The sequence below is a fragment of the Gracilinanus agilis genome, chromosome 4 (assembly GCF_016433145.1).
Source record: "Gracilinanus agilis isolate LMUSP501 chromosome 4, AgileGrace, whole genome shotgun sequence".
Lineage (NCBI taxonomy): Eukaryota > Metazoa > Chordata > Mammalia > Didelphimorphia > Didelphidae > Gracilinanus > Gracilinanus agilis.
Window position 1 is genome coordinate 349,596,222 of NC_058133.1, and position 17,179 is coordinate 349,613,400.

The window sequence follows — 17,179 nt, forward strand, 5'->3', positions numbered from 1 at the left end:
CTCTCTCTCTCTCTCTCTCTCTCTCTCTCTCTCTCTCTCTCTCTCTCTCTCTCTCTCTCTCTCTCTCTATTTCCCAACTAATTCATCCTCTGGGGGGGAAAAAGTTCTTTCTTGTAGTGTTGGCATGGCTGACAAGTGGAATGTGACTTTTTTAGGAGACTATTTTCACATCTTGATAGTAAAGATCATTAAACACAAAAGCTTTTAGACTCAGTGCAGCCTCCTCAAGAACTGCTAGAGCGATGGTAATATAGCAAGAATAAATACCTGGCAATGAAAACTGTAACAGCAGTCACAGCACCTCAGTATCCAAAAGCAGTGGAGAAGTTGTTTTCAGATTGCTGAAGGAAATGAATAATTAAAGTTACTTTTACAACTAGAATGATATTTTTTTGTGAATCACTTTACAAATCTTTAGATGTTAATTTTAGCTCAGAGGACCATGATGCTAGACTCATACATCTATTTAAAGAGCTAATAGGTGAATGAAGATACTTGAATATATTTTCCAATAGACTAGTAAGAAGTCAGATGGAAGCAATGCTGTCTTTTCCTTATTTTCAATTATGAATAATTAAAATGATTTCATTTGATTAAACAAAAAATAATCCAACCTGTCTGTAACCATTTCTTCTCAATAGCCTCATCTTATCTTTACAGTCTTCTAACATATTTCATTCATTCAATATACTAGAGACTATAGCCAAACAATTCTACTTGTTCTTAAAATACTCTATCTCTCTCTGATTTTGCACTGGTATATACTGATGATTCACTTCTACTTCTCAGAATGTCTTGTTTCCCTCTGTATTTGGCTTAAATGCCACCTTCTATATGAAACCTGCTCTGATTCCTCCTCCTCCAGCTGCTAATGTCATTCTTGCAAGAATTACCTTGAACTTATTTTGTATGCATTTTGTATGAGTTGGGTTCTTTCTCCCATGCCAGTTAATCATTAATCACTGATGAAGTTTTAATTGTGTAAACAAAGTTGTTTACATACTATGATTATTTCTCAACCAAAAATCTCTTTGATTCGGTCAAGAAAAAAAAAAAAGCAATGTCATTTTCAAAGAAGATCTGTCATATTCATTGTGCTACTGAATAAAATAGCAATCAGTCCCTTAGTAAGCCCAGGCCAGGGGGATCTGGTCTAGGTATGGAAGGCATCAATTCTGGATTTGAGGATTCGAGACTGAGACTTTGACAAGAAACTGCTCTTGGGAAATCAGGGGAGAGAAGAAGATTTCTCTCCTTTCTCTTCTTGTACTCCCCTATCCTGTTCCTATTTGATCAAGCCATCAGAGATCAGGGACAAGTAGGCAACAATGCATCCAACCTGGGACAGAAAGAGATACACATCAGCAATTATAGGCACATATGGATTCATTAGGATATCTGTGAACGAAAGTAACAGTTTAGGGCGTGAGATCTCTTCCCACTGTGTGCTACCTATGGATTTTAGAAAGGGATCCAAAGAGAGCTACACATAGGAAGAATTTTAGAAGGATTCCAGAAAAGAGAGAAAAAAAAACTTTCAGTAACCAAGAATTGTGAGTTATCCATTTGCCCCACATATAGACACTTGTGTTTTACAACGAGACTATAAGTTTGAGCCTTATTCTTACTATACTCTTACTGTATACATTTCTGGGTATGCCCTAGGCTTTGGGGGGAATTTTTCTTAGTAATTTCTTACTTTAACAACATGAATGTGCTGGTAGGCATTTAACAGTGGCCTCTCTGAAACCATAGGAGGGACTTTTAAGTTTAATCTTCATTATTAACATTTTCTCTGTCACTTTCTAAGGTCTAGGTAAGCAATAATACTAGTCAAGTCCTGATCTCCAGCATTTACTCAAAATTTGAAAACTGGCTCTTGAGAACTTGTATGAACCAGTTCCAGCATAGTCCTGTAGCTAGCACTTTAGTAAACACCTTTTCTAAAAGCTTATTGTCTGATTGGGTGTTAATCAATGGGGAAGCACATTGACTGGATATGTTAATAGAGACCCTAATCCCTTATGATTACCACTAGAACGGGGAATTTGTCTACTCCCCTAAGAGCATCTGACACACCAGAGCTAGTGAGAGTTGAGATAGTAACTCCAGAGCGTCTGCTCTATTTTACATGCCCATTATTATGTTCTTGTCTTTCCTTTCCTTACCTCTCCCCAATCCCTCCCTTCTCCACATTCATAATGTAAGCTTTTTGAGGACAAGGTTTATTTCATTTTTAATTTTATGTGCCTGGGTTGGCACTAAATATGGGCTTAATAAATTATTGTTGATTCACTTTCAAGCTTTCCAAGGGATGGAAAACAATAGGGAGACCAGATAGAAAAGTAGGTTCAATTTGGCTTTCTCATATCAACCAAAGGAGAGTACTGTGGAGGAAATCAACCTGAAAGTAATTGATATTATCCTAGAACCAGAAATTATAAAAGGGGGCAAAGTGGCTTTTGAATAGAAGTTGCCTCTACAAGAGAAGTAGCTCTGGGAAAATTTCTGGAGCCTTTCCATGTCCTTTTCTTTACATCACTTCCATCCATTTTTATTATTTATTTAAGATTTATGCCCTTCCTGTTTCTGAAAGGCTTTAAGGCATCCAACATATCTGAACATAAGACATGATAAATGTTTATTGAAAAGTACCTGAATTGAGCTGATTATTGTAGTTGAACAGTGAATCTAGAGGTAATGTTTCTGTCAAATGGAGTAAAGATGGGAAAACACTGGATTATATAGTTTTCCTTTTATGACTAGATAAAAGCTATAAATTCATCTGCAGAGATAAATTCTTTCCTTGGAATTAAACTTGAGTAGGAATTTATCATGTGTGGTCTTGCAAAAAAAGATGTGGAGTTACATAGTGGACAACCTTTTCAAATGCCGTTCTATAAAAGATATAGAGATGCTTTTTGAAGGGACATGTCTCATAAACCATCTACAACCGCAAAAAGCATGCTGGGCAATAATACCTTAATGAAGGCATATCTAAGCCTTAACTACTTTGTTTTCCCATCTTTACCCCACTTGTACAGGAATGGTTAACATATATATTAAGATATCTCTTTTAGATATCAAATGTTATATGCAAAATTTCCATAGGTGCTGGATACCTAGAACAGCATGAATTTTTATTTTATTTTTTTTCAATTACATGTAAAAATTGTAAAAAATTTTAACATTCATTTTTCAAAAATTCGAGTTCTTAATTCTCTCTCCTTTTCTCCTCTTCGCTATTTGAGAAGGCAAACAATTTTGTAAAGATTATGTATGTGCAGTCATGCAAAACATTTTTCCATATTACTGATGTTACAAAAAGCTCACAAAAACATAGACTGAAAAGAAAAATACGAAGAAAAATGAAGTTTAAAAAAAGTATGCTTTTATCTGTTTTTAAGACTCCATTAGTTCTTTCCCTGGAGGTGGGTGGTATTTTTTATCTCAATAATTGTCTTGGATTATTGTATTTCGGCAACAAATTTTTTAAAAATAGACTTTTGAAGTCATATGACCTGAGTTCAAACCTCAGTTCTGCCACTTTCCTGTTGTATCACCCTTGGGAAATCACTTAACCACTCTCATCTATAAAACAAGGGGATTATATTAGATAATGTCTAAGACTCTTTCCAGTTATAAATCTATAATTCTACCTTCCTATATTTTGCACAGATAGTCTGTGTTGGTTGAAGTATCCGACTTTAGATAGCAAATAAGTGAGATCCAAAATTGATATTGTTTGAGGAGTGATTCTTGTCCATTTCAGCAAGGGTCCAAAGAGCAAAGATAGTTTTTATTCGGAAAGTAGTTTTAAATCATGTAAAATTTTCATTTTAGGTATTGCTTAAAGTACCGAGGTGCTCTGCCCTTAGTATAGATCCAGTGGAATCTGGATTGTAAAGGCTAACTGTGGCTGCCAAGTCATAAGGACATTCTAAATTGAGGGACAGGATCAGTTAGGGGCAGGAGGGAATTAAATAAAATGCTTCTGCTCAGTTCCTAAAATAATTAGGCTTAAGATATAGGTACTCATTTCTTGTCTTACATTCTGCAAACTAAAAGTTCCCTCTTTTCCTTCACATTATATTTCCTTAGGTCTCAGATTATTTCTGTATCCCCTCAGGCCATCACTCTAAGTAACTTGGCCTGCCACTCCTTTGAAGTAGCTTTGCCAACATTTAACGGCTTGCCATAGGATACTACTTGATGATGCTTTCCTTTTTCATTCCACCTTCCCTTCCTTCTACTGTATTGCTGCTCAGGTCTCCAGGACCTAAGGGGTGATGATTTCTCATTTAAATTTGCCTTAGAAGATCATCTTTGTTTGTTTGTTTGTTTTTTAAACCCTTACTGTCTTTCTTAGAAGTGATCCTGAGTTATCATTTCCAAGGCAGAAGGGCTGTAGGGCTCTGCAACTGGGGTTACATGATATGCGGTGGATCACATAGCTAGAAAGTATCTGAGGTCAAATTTGAACTCAGGACCTCTTATCTCTAGGTCTGGTTCTCTCTCCCCTGTGCTAACTAGTGGCCTCCTCTCTAGGATTTTATAACACTGCACTCCTGGTTCTCCTCTTCCTTCTTTGAACATTCTTTTTCAATGTTTTTTTCTGGATTATCATCCTCCTCATACTTCCTCACCATGGGTATTTTGCAAGTGTCCATCCTCAACTCTCCTCATTTGTTTTTCAATAATATCACTTGGTGAACTCATTAGCTCCCACAGGTTCAGCTAAGCTATTTATGCAAATGATTCCCATATTTAAAGAGTCAGCTCCAATTTCTCTCCTAAGGTACAATCCTGTATCACCAACTACCTTTTGTTCATCTCAAACTAGATGTTTTGTAGACATATCTAACTCAACATGTATGAAATGGAACGCCTCATCAACTCCCCTTCCCTAATACTTCCTTCTTCCTAATTTTTCCATTATTAATAAGGATACTATCTTACCTATGCTTATCCACTCATGCTCTCAAACTTGGTATCATCCTCAACTCTTCTTTCATCCAACTTTTAAATCTTTGTTAAGTGTTCTTATTTTTCCTACTTTCATAACAGCTCTCCTATATATCTTTTTTTCTCTACCAAAGAACTACCACCCTAGTTCCAGCAGGCTTTCAGTAGCCTTCTGGTTGATCTCTTTGCCTTGTTGCTCTTGCTTCCCAATCTATCCATCTCCTCTGATGCCAAACTTATTTTCCTAAAGAACAGGTTTGACCATATCACACTCTCTACTCAATAAAATCTAGTGGTCCATTATTATATCCAGGATCAAATATAAAAGTCTCTGTTTAGATTTTAGAGTTCTTTACAATGTAGCCCTTTCCTATCTCACTAGTTCTTTCATTTTACTCCCTTTCGTATACTCTATGAACTAGCAAACTGGCCTTCCTGCAATTTTTTATATATGACACATGTCCTAAAATTCATCTGTCATCTTCATGCTTTTACACTGCTTTTCCCTCTCTGTACTGCTCTTTCTCCTTCCCTCTGACTCCTCGCTTTTCTGACTTCCTTAAAGAAGCAATTCATTAAAAAATTCATTTTATTTTTATTTTTTACAAGTCAATGTAATTTTAAATAATTGTTTCTTGACATTTTGTGAATCATGTTCAATTTTTCCCTCCCAATCCTCCAACTTTCCTAAGACTGCATGTAATATGATATATGTTGTACATATTTATATATATATATATACACAAATACAAAATATATATTTTCATGCTCATCACATTGTGAAAGAAGACACATATTGCTCACCCTAAAGAAAAATTCATGGAGAAAATAAAGGGAAGAATGGTACTTCATTCTGTATTCAGATTCTGTCAGTTCTTTCTATGGTGTCAGAGAGCCCTTTTAAAGTCCCTTGGAGTTGTCCTGGATCCTTGCATTGCTGATAATAGTTTTAATTCATTTACAATTGATCATTGTACATTATTGTTGTAATTGTGTACAACATTTTCCTGATTCTGCTCACTTTGCTTTGCATTATTTCATATAAGTTTTTCTAGGAAAACAATTCAAATCCCATTTTCCTGGAGAAACCTCCTTTCCTTCACCCCCAAATTAACTCTGATTAAATTGGAAGTCTCATATTCTCTCTGGGTGTGTGTCTTTCTCTCACATATTTATTTGCTCATTGTTTCCCCATTAGAATTTGAAGTGATTTTTTTTTAATTACAGAAACCATGTTTTCCCTTTTCATTGTATTCCTAACATTTAGCACATTGCCCAGTACACAGCTTAATAAGTGCATAGCTTAATAAATATCCTTGTTAATTGACTGTTGTTTCCCTCCATTTGTGCAAAAAAGTTGTCATTTCTTGATCTTTCTTTTTTCAAATTACCCTGTATTTACTTTACTGATTTTACATTTGTATCTCCTTGTAGAAAGTAAACTTCTCATCATAAGTGATCTTAGAATGATAAATTAGAAATGAATGGGACTTTAGAGGTCATTTGGTCCAACTCTCTTATTTTTTAAATGATAAAAGCTATTTTATTATTTTTGTATTGTAACCCTATTGTCTCACTTTGAATAGTATCTCACATATAGAATAGTATTTCACAAATAGTAAGCATCCATTAAATGCCTGCTTAGTTGACTCCAGGAGCAGATAAGGTGACTCAGTGGATAGAATACTGGTCCTGGAGTCAGGAAGATCTGCGTTCAAATATGACCTCAGACTAGCTCTGTGTATCCCTGGGCAATCACTTAACCATTGTTTACCTTACTCCACTGGAGAAAGAAATGGCAAACCACTCCAATATCTTTGCAAAGAAAACCCCATGGACAATATGATCCACAGGATCATGAAGAGTTGGACCCAACAGCAAAATAATTAAATTGAATCAAATTTCCATCTTATCTCCAAAATGATTTAGCTACAAAGTAATCTCCCCATAGCTGAATTATTTTACTTATTGGATGTGATTATAATTGATAGTGTAAAATAAGCTTATATTCTAGTAGAGGAAATGATAATAGTCCTTTTTTAGCCTCTGAGTTTAAAAGTATATCTTGTGAACCAAAGTCCTCATCTAATAGTGTCATAGTGCTGCAGCTGCAGCTTGATTTTGAGGGGAAACAGTCCAAAGAATTTCTCCTAATGACACTTTCCTAGTCCCTAGAATTGTAGAAAATTAAATCCTAGGCAGCTTCTCCTTTGTCACATATACCCTGGTCCTTAGGGTTAAGGGTTTTCCCACCTTGGTACATAATATCTGAATTGTGTTATATTAATTTGAATTTTAAATAATAATGACTCTTCGTTCTCTGCATTTTCTTAGAGATATTACTATCAATTTGTAACAAAAATGACTAGTATTTTACTCTCTATGGATACAGCATATTTAAATGTGAGGACTGGATTTGTCAGGTAAGGAGATAGTAATTTATGATAGAGAATCCCATCCTACCTTTCTTTTTTTGGGTTCCTGAGTTTAGGCTGTGAACAGTCAGAGCTAATCCTTGATATGGGGTTTTGGGGAGATCAGAGAAAAATGGGAAATTCTCTTCCAGTTCTTCTTTGGATGGATTTTATTCTGTTTCTCCACTTCTGAAATGATGGGGGGGGGAAACAACCTCCCCCCAAAATTTCTGAATTCCCCACTAGTTTTTCCTTTTTCTTGCTTTTTCCCTAATTAGCTCCCTTCTTCTTATGCTTATTTCCCATTTACCTCGCATCCTCCCCAAAGTTAAAATCAGTAAACAAGAGTCCTGAGGGAGGTGATTAGAATTAGTGAATGGGGACTTGATCAGTCCTTCCTTGCATACATCTTCTCCCCTTACTCCACACCTCCCATAGCTGGGAATAACTGTTGTACTTTTCAATCTGCAATTCATCTCCTTTTAAAAATAGTAACAAATATTAAAGCATATTTAATTTATGCAAAGAGAGTGTTTGGACATCATTAAAATATTTCATGTAGCAGAAATGAAGTACTCATATTAAAATACCAATGCGAATTCCTGAACTCCAGGCTTCTCAATGAAGAGTGACCATCTTTCAAATTGGGGGAAAAAAAGAAAATATCGAATCATAGGGGAAACATTTTGTGTACATCTTATTGTACAGTGAGTGCATTTTTCTCCGATCTGTCTGAGTCGCACTAAGACAGCATTAGCAGAAATGATAAATATGCCTGATGATTAAGCCAGGTGGCAAAGTCATCGTTTGTCATGCTGCCTAGATAGATACCTGGGTCTGAGAGGAAACCTGGGACTGCCTTCCTAGGGCTAGGGGAGAACCAGGCATACTGAATAGGTGGAGTGATTGATCTCTTTGGAAAAGGATGCCAGCTGGAGTGCGCACAAACAATTCCTTCTGGATTTTCTTTAAAAGCTAAATTGATGGCAACTTGCGAAAAGAGCAGCTCAGGCCTATGTCCCTGCAAACATAAGATAAAGCTTCATCTCAGTTGCTAATAGGATGAACTGACAATAAAAAGGGAAAAAAAAGAAGTATCCTGAGTGAAGTCATGAGAAGAAATAGCACTCAACTACTAGATTAAGGAAGTAATTGCTGTTTGGCGATGTTCTTCATCAGGGATGTTCAGGAGCCCAGCTGTGCAAATTGTTTGTCTTTTATTTTCATTACATCAAATAATGTCACTAGGAAAAAAAGGGTATTTTAATTAAAAGACTATATGAAGGAGTTACTTTGCAACTTTGCCATCTAGTAAATTAACTATGTCAAACAGAACTCTGTTAGTATATTTTGTTTTCCATTTTGTCTTAATTATCAGTGTCCTACAAAGAAGGTACTTAATATACTTTTATTTAATTGAGTTAGATCATGAAATATGCTGATTTGTCTTTATAAAATTGCATAGAAAACCAAATCTTAATTTTCACCAAAATATCTTGCATCTGTTTTTCTTTCACCAATACCACCTTGGTGAGAGTAATTTATAGGGGTATAATTTTTATCATTAGCTAATATTTTCTATAGTGCTACTGAACTGATTTTCTTTTAACATGGGAAGAGTTGGGGCAGGTAAGTAGGTGACTCAGTGGATAGAGAACTAGGACTGGAGATGGGAAGGCCTATATTCAAATCTGACTTTCCACCCTCCCTAGCTGTGTGACACTGGGCAAATTGTTTAATCCCTATTGTTAATCCTTATTGCTCTTCTGCCTTGGAAATGATATGTATTTATGATATGATATCTAGTATTCCTGGAATCAGGAAGCCCTGAATTCCAATCTGACATCAGATACTTATTAGCAGTGTTAGTTTGGGCAAGTCACTTAACTCTTTTTGTTTCAGTTTTCTCATCTGTAAAATGAATGGGGGAGGGAAATGGAAGACTACTCTAGTGTCTTTGCCAAGAGAACCCCAAATGGGGTTATGAAGAGTTGGACAGGACTGAATAACAACAAAAGCTAAATGATCCTGGGCAAGTCACTTAGCTGCTATTTGTCTCATTTTTTTCATCTATAAAATGAAGATAATGGTAGTACTGTCTCCCAGGGTTGGAGTGAGGTGCAAATAAAATAGTAATTGTAAAACATAATGCCTGCCACATAATAAATTGTATATAAATGTTAGCTTTTATTATAGAACAAATTATTTCAATATTTCAACTCTTTTAACTTTTTCTTTAGGGAATATTTTTAAATTTTTATCCTTTGTGGCTTTATTATAAAATTTCTTTCAATTTTCTAGTTGCTTTAATTTTGGAATCTTGAAAAGGATGGAGCATCCTGATATTAGGGATTGAGAATGTCAGTAGAGAAGAGTATTGGCTAATATGTCTGTAGCAAGGGGAACCAATAGTATAATTTGGAAAATGAGATATCAAGTGAGTGAAGACAGAATTTGAGTGCCCTCTACTGAAGTGATATAAAGCTAAAGTTGAACAATTTTGATTCAACCTTCTTTACATTGATGGTATCTTAGTTTCCATTTTCTCAGATTAAGATGGAAATATAAAAATATAAAAAACAAGTCTTGTTCCTAAATCAAATAGGTAATACACGAAATAAACAGTAATGAAGAAACCAAAACGTGTTTTAACCTTTTCTGGCAGAAAAAAAAAAATATGATGAAAGCTGTTTAATGTGGTCTGATTTGGAGAGGTTTTTTCTTTTTTTAAAGCTTCAAGAAATTTAAAGCATGTCCATAAAATAATGTTTTAATAATAACATAGGCCCAAAAATGTTTGTTGATTGACTGAATGCATGTTTATGTTTAAGACAGTAGAAAATTTGAATTCTTAAATATGAGCTGGCAACTCCTTCTAGCAGAGTTTTGTTTTCAATTATTTTTTTAGTTCTTCAGTATATTTTCCATGGGGCTTAGCAAACTGAAATATGCCACATTATGCCAAGAAATACATACATAATAAATATGAACAGAAAGAGAAAATATTTGCTGTACCATATGGCCCAATGAGGTATCAACAAGAGTTGAGAGTAGAATACATGTTAAATCCTAAATACACCTTTTGAGTTATGTGATATGTGCAAACTCTTCATGGCCTGTCCTTGAAACATTTTTAGTTTTTTGAGCCAATTGAAATATTCAATTTTATAGATATTGAGATTGCTATTTAGTTTAATCAGTAGTTATTATTTTAAAGATGTTTTCATTGCATCCTGCTAGCTACCCATCTTGAAGATATAAATATGGCTATTAGAGAAACATTTAAAAATAAGTCAAGAATTTTTTTAATGAGGAAGCATTAAGGGGGAGTAAACACACACACACATATACACACAACCATGTTTATGAAGATCAATTGGAATTGGTTCTTATTTAACCTACAAAAGAGAAGGCATGGCATGTTAAGAATTTAATTTCTGTGAAGGGCTCAAGTTTAGATTAGATTAATTCTAAGACTCCTAGAATTAAAGGCCTAAAATTCCATGCTTCTTAGAAGGATATTATGTGGAGGGGGTAAATGGAAGTAGTAATATTGTCCTATTTCACTTCAGAAGGGAAATTATTACCAAAGAAAAGGAACAATAAGGAGGCAGAGCTTGGATCTACATAAGAAAGAAGTTCCCAGAAATAATAGTTTTCTAACAAGATGGAACTTACTAACTTCTGAGCTACTTCAGGATTTGAGGAATTTCTGATTATTTCAAGTCCTTGGAAAGAGATTGACTGAGAAAGCATTAAGGATGTTGTAGAAAGGAATCATGTTTATGGTTGGAATTAGACTATTAGAGGAAGTAACTTCACTGCTACCTTCTACTTCAAACTTCCTTTATGTATTTTCTTTCCATTTTAATCCTTCACCATTCATCTGTATGATCTACAAATCCTGACTTAGTTAAATTCAACATTGAATATATTGAATAACTAAAACATGTATAAAATTTACCTTTTAGAAAATCAGAAGTATGTGTGTGTGTAAGTATGTAAGGTACTGTCCCATTGATATGTGAAAAATTCGGTTCCTGAAAAGGTCAGGAAAATAACATTTATGTAAAAGATGAAAAAATTAGCTTAAGAATATACAATCTTTTGGATAAGATATGGTACAGAGATATAGACTATTTTGTGGGCCATAAATAAACTCTTCAGAAGAATGTAATGAGAGCACCCTTCTCAAAAAGGGCATCTACAATAAGTACCTCCATTTTCTCATCTCTCAATTTCTTCTTAACCCCTTATGATTCAGCTTTTAACCTTATCATTCCACTGAAAATACTCTCTCCAAGTTATGAATGATCTTAACTGCCAAATCCAATGGTTTTTTCTCAATCCTCATTCTTCTTGACCTCTCCACAACCTTTGATCCTCCTTGATATTTACTCTTTTCTCTAGGTTTTCAGATGACCAGTCTTTCCTGCTTCTCCTTGTATCCATCTGATGCCTCCTTTGCTGGATCCACTCCTAGGTCATGCCTTCTAATCATAGGTGTCTTTCAGGGTTCTGCCTTGTGCCCTTTTCCTTTTCTTGATGCCTTTCTTGATGCTTCCTTGATGTGCCCTTTCTTGATGATTCCATCCAATCCCATGGATTTAATTGCCATCTCTATGTAGATGATTCTCAAATCCACCTATTCTGCCCCAAATTCTATGCTGACCTCAAACTTCACATTTCAAACTATCTTTTTTTAGAAATCTAGAACTAATTGTTTAGTAGACATCTTAAGGTCAATATGTCCAAAACCAAACTCATCATTTCCCCCCCTAAATCACTTCGTGCTTACCTTCCTTATTATTACAGAGGGCAACACTACTCTCATAGTTCCTCAGATCTAAGTGTCACCCTGGATTCCTGACTCTTTTTCATCTCCCATATCCCTTTTGCCAAGACCTGTGAATTTCACTTTCGTAGCATCTCTTGAACACTCTCTCTCCTCTCCTCTGATACTACCACTACTCTAGTGCAGGTACTTATCACCTCATACTTGGATTATTTCAACAGCCTGCTGGTGGGTCTATCTGCCTCAAGTCTCTTCCCACTCCAATCCAGCCTCCATTCATCCACTAAAGTGATTTCCTAAAGTCCAAGTCTGATTATGTCACTATCACTCAATAAATTCCAGTGGTTTCTAGTTGTCTCTAGAATCAAATACAAAATCTTGTTTGAGATTTAAAGCCCTCAATAAGCTAACTGCCTCCTTTCCTACATCCCCACTTATACCTTATTCTTCAACTTATATTTTTTGATCCAGTTACACTGGCATCTCAATTAACAAGAAACTCTCATCTCTCTACTGTTTCTTTCTTTTCTTTCTGCCTGTCCTTTATGCCTAGAATTCTCTTCCTCTTCCCTCCTAATGTTCTCTCTGGCTTCCTAAATTCCCTCCTTCCAGGCTATTGGGGAGTTCTGAAAAGACTGGCATCCCTATTGTGAGGATTTGTCAAGCCTTTTTCAGGGTTGCTTATCCATATTTGGTGTCCACCTTTCACCCAACTCTCTCACCTCTGGCTCCAAGAAGTTGTAACACGTGCAGCAGCCATTCTCTGGTAAATATGTCTGGCAGACAGGTTACACTAAGTTGAAGGTAACCAACAGGCCCCAAACGCAAAGGCGAGTGGAATAGGTGGATGAGGACAAATTGTTTCAATAGCCATGAAGGTAGTTGAAACAGAAACTGTGAAGTGCCTAGAACTTGGTCAGACATCAAAGACTCCAAATTCATCTGTTGCATATATTCCTGGCCATTGCCAGTTGTCCTAACGTTTGTCTTGCCACTGGACTTTGATGACTCTGGAAGAATGAGTAAGGCTGATGACTTTGTGCAACTCTGCCTCACTTAAATCCAATTTGTACGCAAGTCAACATATCACAACAAAATGCCACCTTCTACAGGAAGCTTTCTCTAATCTCTCTTACTTCTATTTTCTTCTTTAATTATTTCCTTTTTGTTCTGTATATAGCAGCTTGTTTCATATATATATATATATATATATATATATATATATATATATATAGAGAGAGAGAGAGAGAGAGAGAGAGAGAGAGAGAGAGAGAGAGAGAGAGAGAAAGAGAGAGAGAGAAAGAGAAAGAGAAAGGGAGAGAGAGGGAAAGCAAGCATATATATGTATTTTTATTTATTTATTTGTTTGTTTGTTTATTTGCATTTTTTTCTCCTTTAAATTGTAAGTTCTTAAAAGCAGGGACTGTCTTTTGCTTCTTTTTGCATACCGAACTCTTTGTACAATATCTTGCAGATAGGAGATACTTAATAAATATTTATCGACTGATTCATAAGAAAATCCAATATATTTTGCATATGATCACAATGAATACTAAGAAAAAATTATAGAGTATCTTTTTGGTACATTGTACAGATAGTTTGTAAAAAACTAATGTGTCAGTTGCCTTCATTTTTGACTCTTTTCTGTTTCTGATGCTACCTTTACATATTGTACCATTCCTTTTTAAATGTGACATTGATGGATATTTTGGGGGAATGAATTAAGAACTGCTTCTTATATAAAATATAACCATTGATATCTTTACATCATAGAATTATAGACTTAGAACTAGAAGGGACCTTGGAAGTTGCCTAGCTTAACACTAATTTTACAGACTTAAGTACCTGTCCCAGAAATGTTTAGTAATTTGTCCAAAGTCACCTGGATGTCAAATAGCAAAGATACTTTTATATTAATGATGTAAATATGCCCAATATACATATTTTCCTGGGGGAGGCTGGCTCTCTCTGGTCCAGGGGCTTGAGGTGGTGTGCCGGCTTTGGTATGTTAAGATAATTGAGAGACAGTATGAATTTCAGCCAAGCAGGCATCATGAATACTGCTCTGCTCTGCCTTGAGTAAGGTTTATTTTATACACTTTGAGATCACACATAATGTTGGCATGGAAATCCATTCTCATCATACATCTTTTCTTAGAGACAATGTATTAAGTCATACTTTTCATTCCCCAGTAACTTTTCATATTTTTCAAGGTGTATTTGACATATCTCTTGGGCTATAGTGTTGGGAAAGTACAGGCTTTTTCATGGGAGACAATTTCTCCATTTATCATTCATTGTTATCATTCTTATGTTAATGTACTGTACCAAATCAGGGTTCAGGGAGGGGTGAATCTTGGAGACTGTTCTGGCCTGTTTTTGCAGGCACCCATGTATAGGAGATCTAAGTTAGGGTTTTAAAATCTTTGACATTAACTCACTATTTGCTGGTTTGTTGTAAATTGACTTTTAGGGGAATTTCTGTATTACTGCATGTAAAGGTGGGAATTCCATAGGTGTTTGTAGGGGGCGTGTAAGGGCTCTAATAATAACCTATAATGTTCCTCTATATGTTCCTGGGGCTAAATAGAGATAAATAGAGATATTGATCGTTATAATTCCTATAATGAGGGGTGTTAGTAAGAGTAGAATCACACAGGGGAAACTGAGTGAGGAGTTTCCATCCTTCCTGAGGCTGCCATGCACTTCCTTGAGGTCCCCACTTTGAGTATGTCAGACAGGGTGGGTTTTGATGGTCCCCAGCATTTTCCTTATGGCATTGCATTGGACTTAGCATCAGAAGATCTCAGTTGGAATCCTGGCTGTACTGTTTGTTACCTGTGTAATCAATTTATTTAATTCTTCTGGGGCTCAGTTTATCCATTTGTAAAATAAAGTGTATAGACAAGGTGCCTTCTAGGATACCTTCAACTCTAAATCTATTATCCAATGATTTTTTTTTAAAAAACCCTTAAATAATGAATGTTAAATGTTGATCACTCACAGATCAGTGATTTTTACATAGTATTATAGAGCACCGCACCGATATAAACTAAAGACTGTATATTTAGAGTTCTGTACAGAAACTATTTGAATAAAGATGCAAAACTTTATGTTAATCAGAAATATAATTGGATTTATTTCATTTTCTCCATCATACTTTTTATTTATTTTTTCTTTGGTGTTAGCTTTAAAGAATTAAGAATTTAAATAATTAAACAAAATGAACTCGTCTTTATGTAACTGTTAAATATTCTGATGATGCAAACAATTTAAACTCTCTGTTGAAATCTGACATTATCTAGAAATAATAAGGAACATTAATCTAGAATAATATTATTTTTTGTTAGGATAATACAATTAGATTAGTTCATGGCATTGAAAGGAATTCCAAAATTAGGTTTATTCCTGTTGATTAATGTAAAAGAAAAATAATTATAACAACAAAGAATTAGATAAGTAGATCTATTGACTATTACTACCCATAGTTATACCATAATGGTATAACATGTTATAACCAAAATGTTATAGTCATTTTAGAATATACCTATAATGTTATTGGATGACTATGTAAATACATGGCCACAAAAAAAGAGAGTATGCTTTGATAAGAACTACCTTTTATCAATGTTTTCACAATATTCTTTCCTTCTTTTTCATTAAAGGCCTCATTCGTTTGCAAGAGCTCATCAAAGCTCCATCTAGGTACAATCTGCGGCTGAAAATACGTCAGTTACCTGCTGACACAAAGGATGCAAAACCTTTACTAAAGGAGATGAAAAGAGGCAAGGAGTTTCATGTAATCTTTGACTGCAGTCATGAAATGGCAGCAGGCATTCTGAAACAGGTAATCACTGACTTGATTAGATGGCAAAGTTCAATTATACTTAATAAATTAAATTTTGAAGTTGAAGCATGGTTTCACTTTCAAATAGCCAATAGCTATTTTCCCTATCAGGAAGAAAAATTAGTCAAAAATGAACTTGAGATATTTTTATAATAGATGATACAAAAATTGATTTCCATTTAATTTTCTTTTACATAAAATTTTAAATATTTTCAGAATTTCTAAATGGTACTCAATATATTTTTTTCAAAGAACTATAACATTGTTTGTAAATATATATGACATGCATGGTGAATGCCTGTAGAGAGCCAGCTCTATATGGGAGGGGTCCTGAGTGGCATTTATTGGCGTCGGATTGAAAAGACAGGAAACAGAAAATGAGAACAGCCAGATTAGTGGTTAGCCCATAGCTGCTCTAACCGCTATGGAGTTTAGAGTTTATTTATATACTGGTTTCAAACAAAGAACACAGAGAAAGAATCACAGCTGTGAAGGGGTTACAAATAATACAAAACCCATTAAAGTCTAAAAAGTAGAGAGATAGGTCCAGGGTCAAAGGCCAAATTCCAACCACCAATTAGTAGGGGGTTAATTCTGGGAGCAGAAATATATTTCATAGAGATTTTTACTAATTGAGTCCTATTTTCTAATTGTACCTGGTCAGATAAAGTCCTATCTAGCTTTGTCTGTCTAGGGCCTTATCTAAGTAATATATTTTTTAGAATTCAGGCTTCTTAATTATCAAGGAGAGAAATTGTTAACTCAGTAGCTGCTGGTCTGCTAAGGACTCAAAGCTTTTCAATACGTCTATAATGTTTTTCCAATAAAAAAAGATATGGATCATAAAAGGTGTCAAAAGAGGGGTCTCAGATTTTTATCTATTCTCTTATTGGCTTCCCACAAATGCCCTGTTTTTCACTGGGGAAGATATGAAATTTCTAGGTCATTGCTTTTCCCTCCCTGCGACTTAGAGGCAATTAGAATGACTTTGTCAGCCAGGAGTGGAGGTAGTCCTTGTGACTGACCATTTTAGGGTCTGCTGTCAGTTTGTCAATCAGCCCAATATGTCGAGTTCTCTTTTTAAATGAAATGTTATGTTCCACTTCTGATATATCTTGGCCACATGATCCTGGACAACCCCTTAGGCTCTAGGCAACT

General features: G+C 35.1%; 1 protein-coding gene across 1 annotated transcript in view; it reads left to right on the plus strand.

The window, feature by feature from the left end:
- The window catches only part of GRIK2 (glutamate ionotropic receptor kainate type subunit 2), a 767,698-nt gene that overhangs the window by 298,531 nt on the left and 451,988 nt on the right, over window positions 1-17,179 (plus strand). Inside the window, exon 4 of the mRNA XM_044676594.1 lies at window positions 15,840-16,021. Coding sequence (XP_044532529.1) covers window positions 15,840-16,021 — 182 coding nt within the window. The remainder of the gene's footprint in view (window positions 1-15,839; window positions 16,022-17,179) is intronic.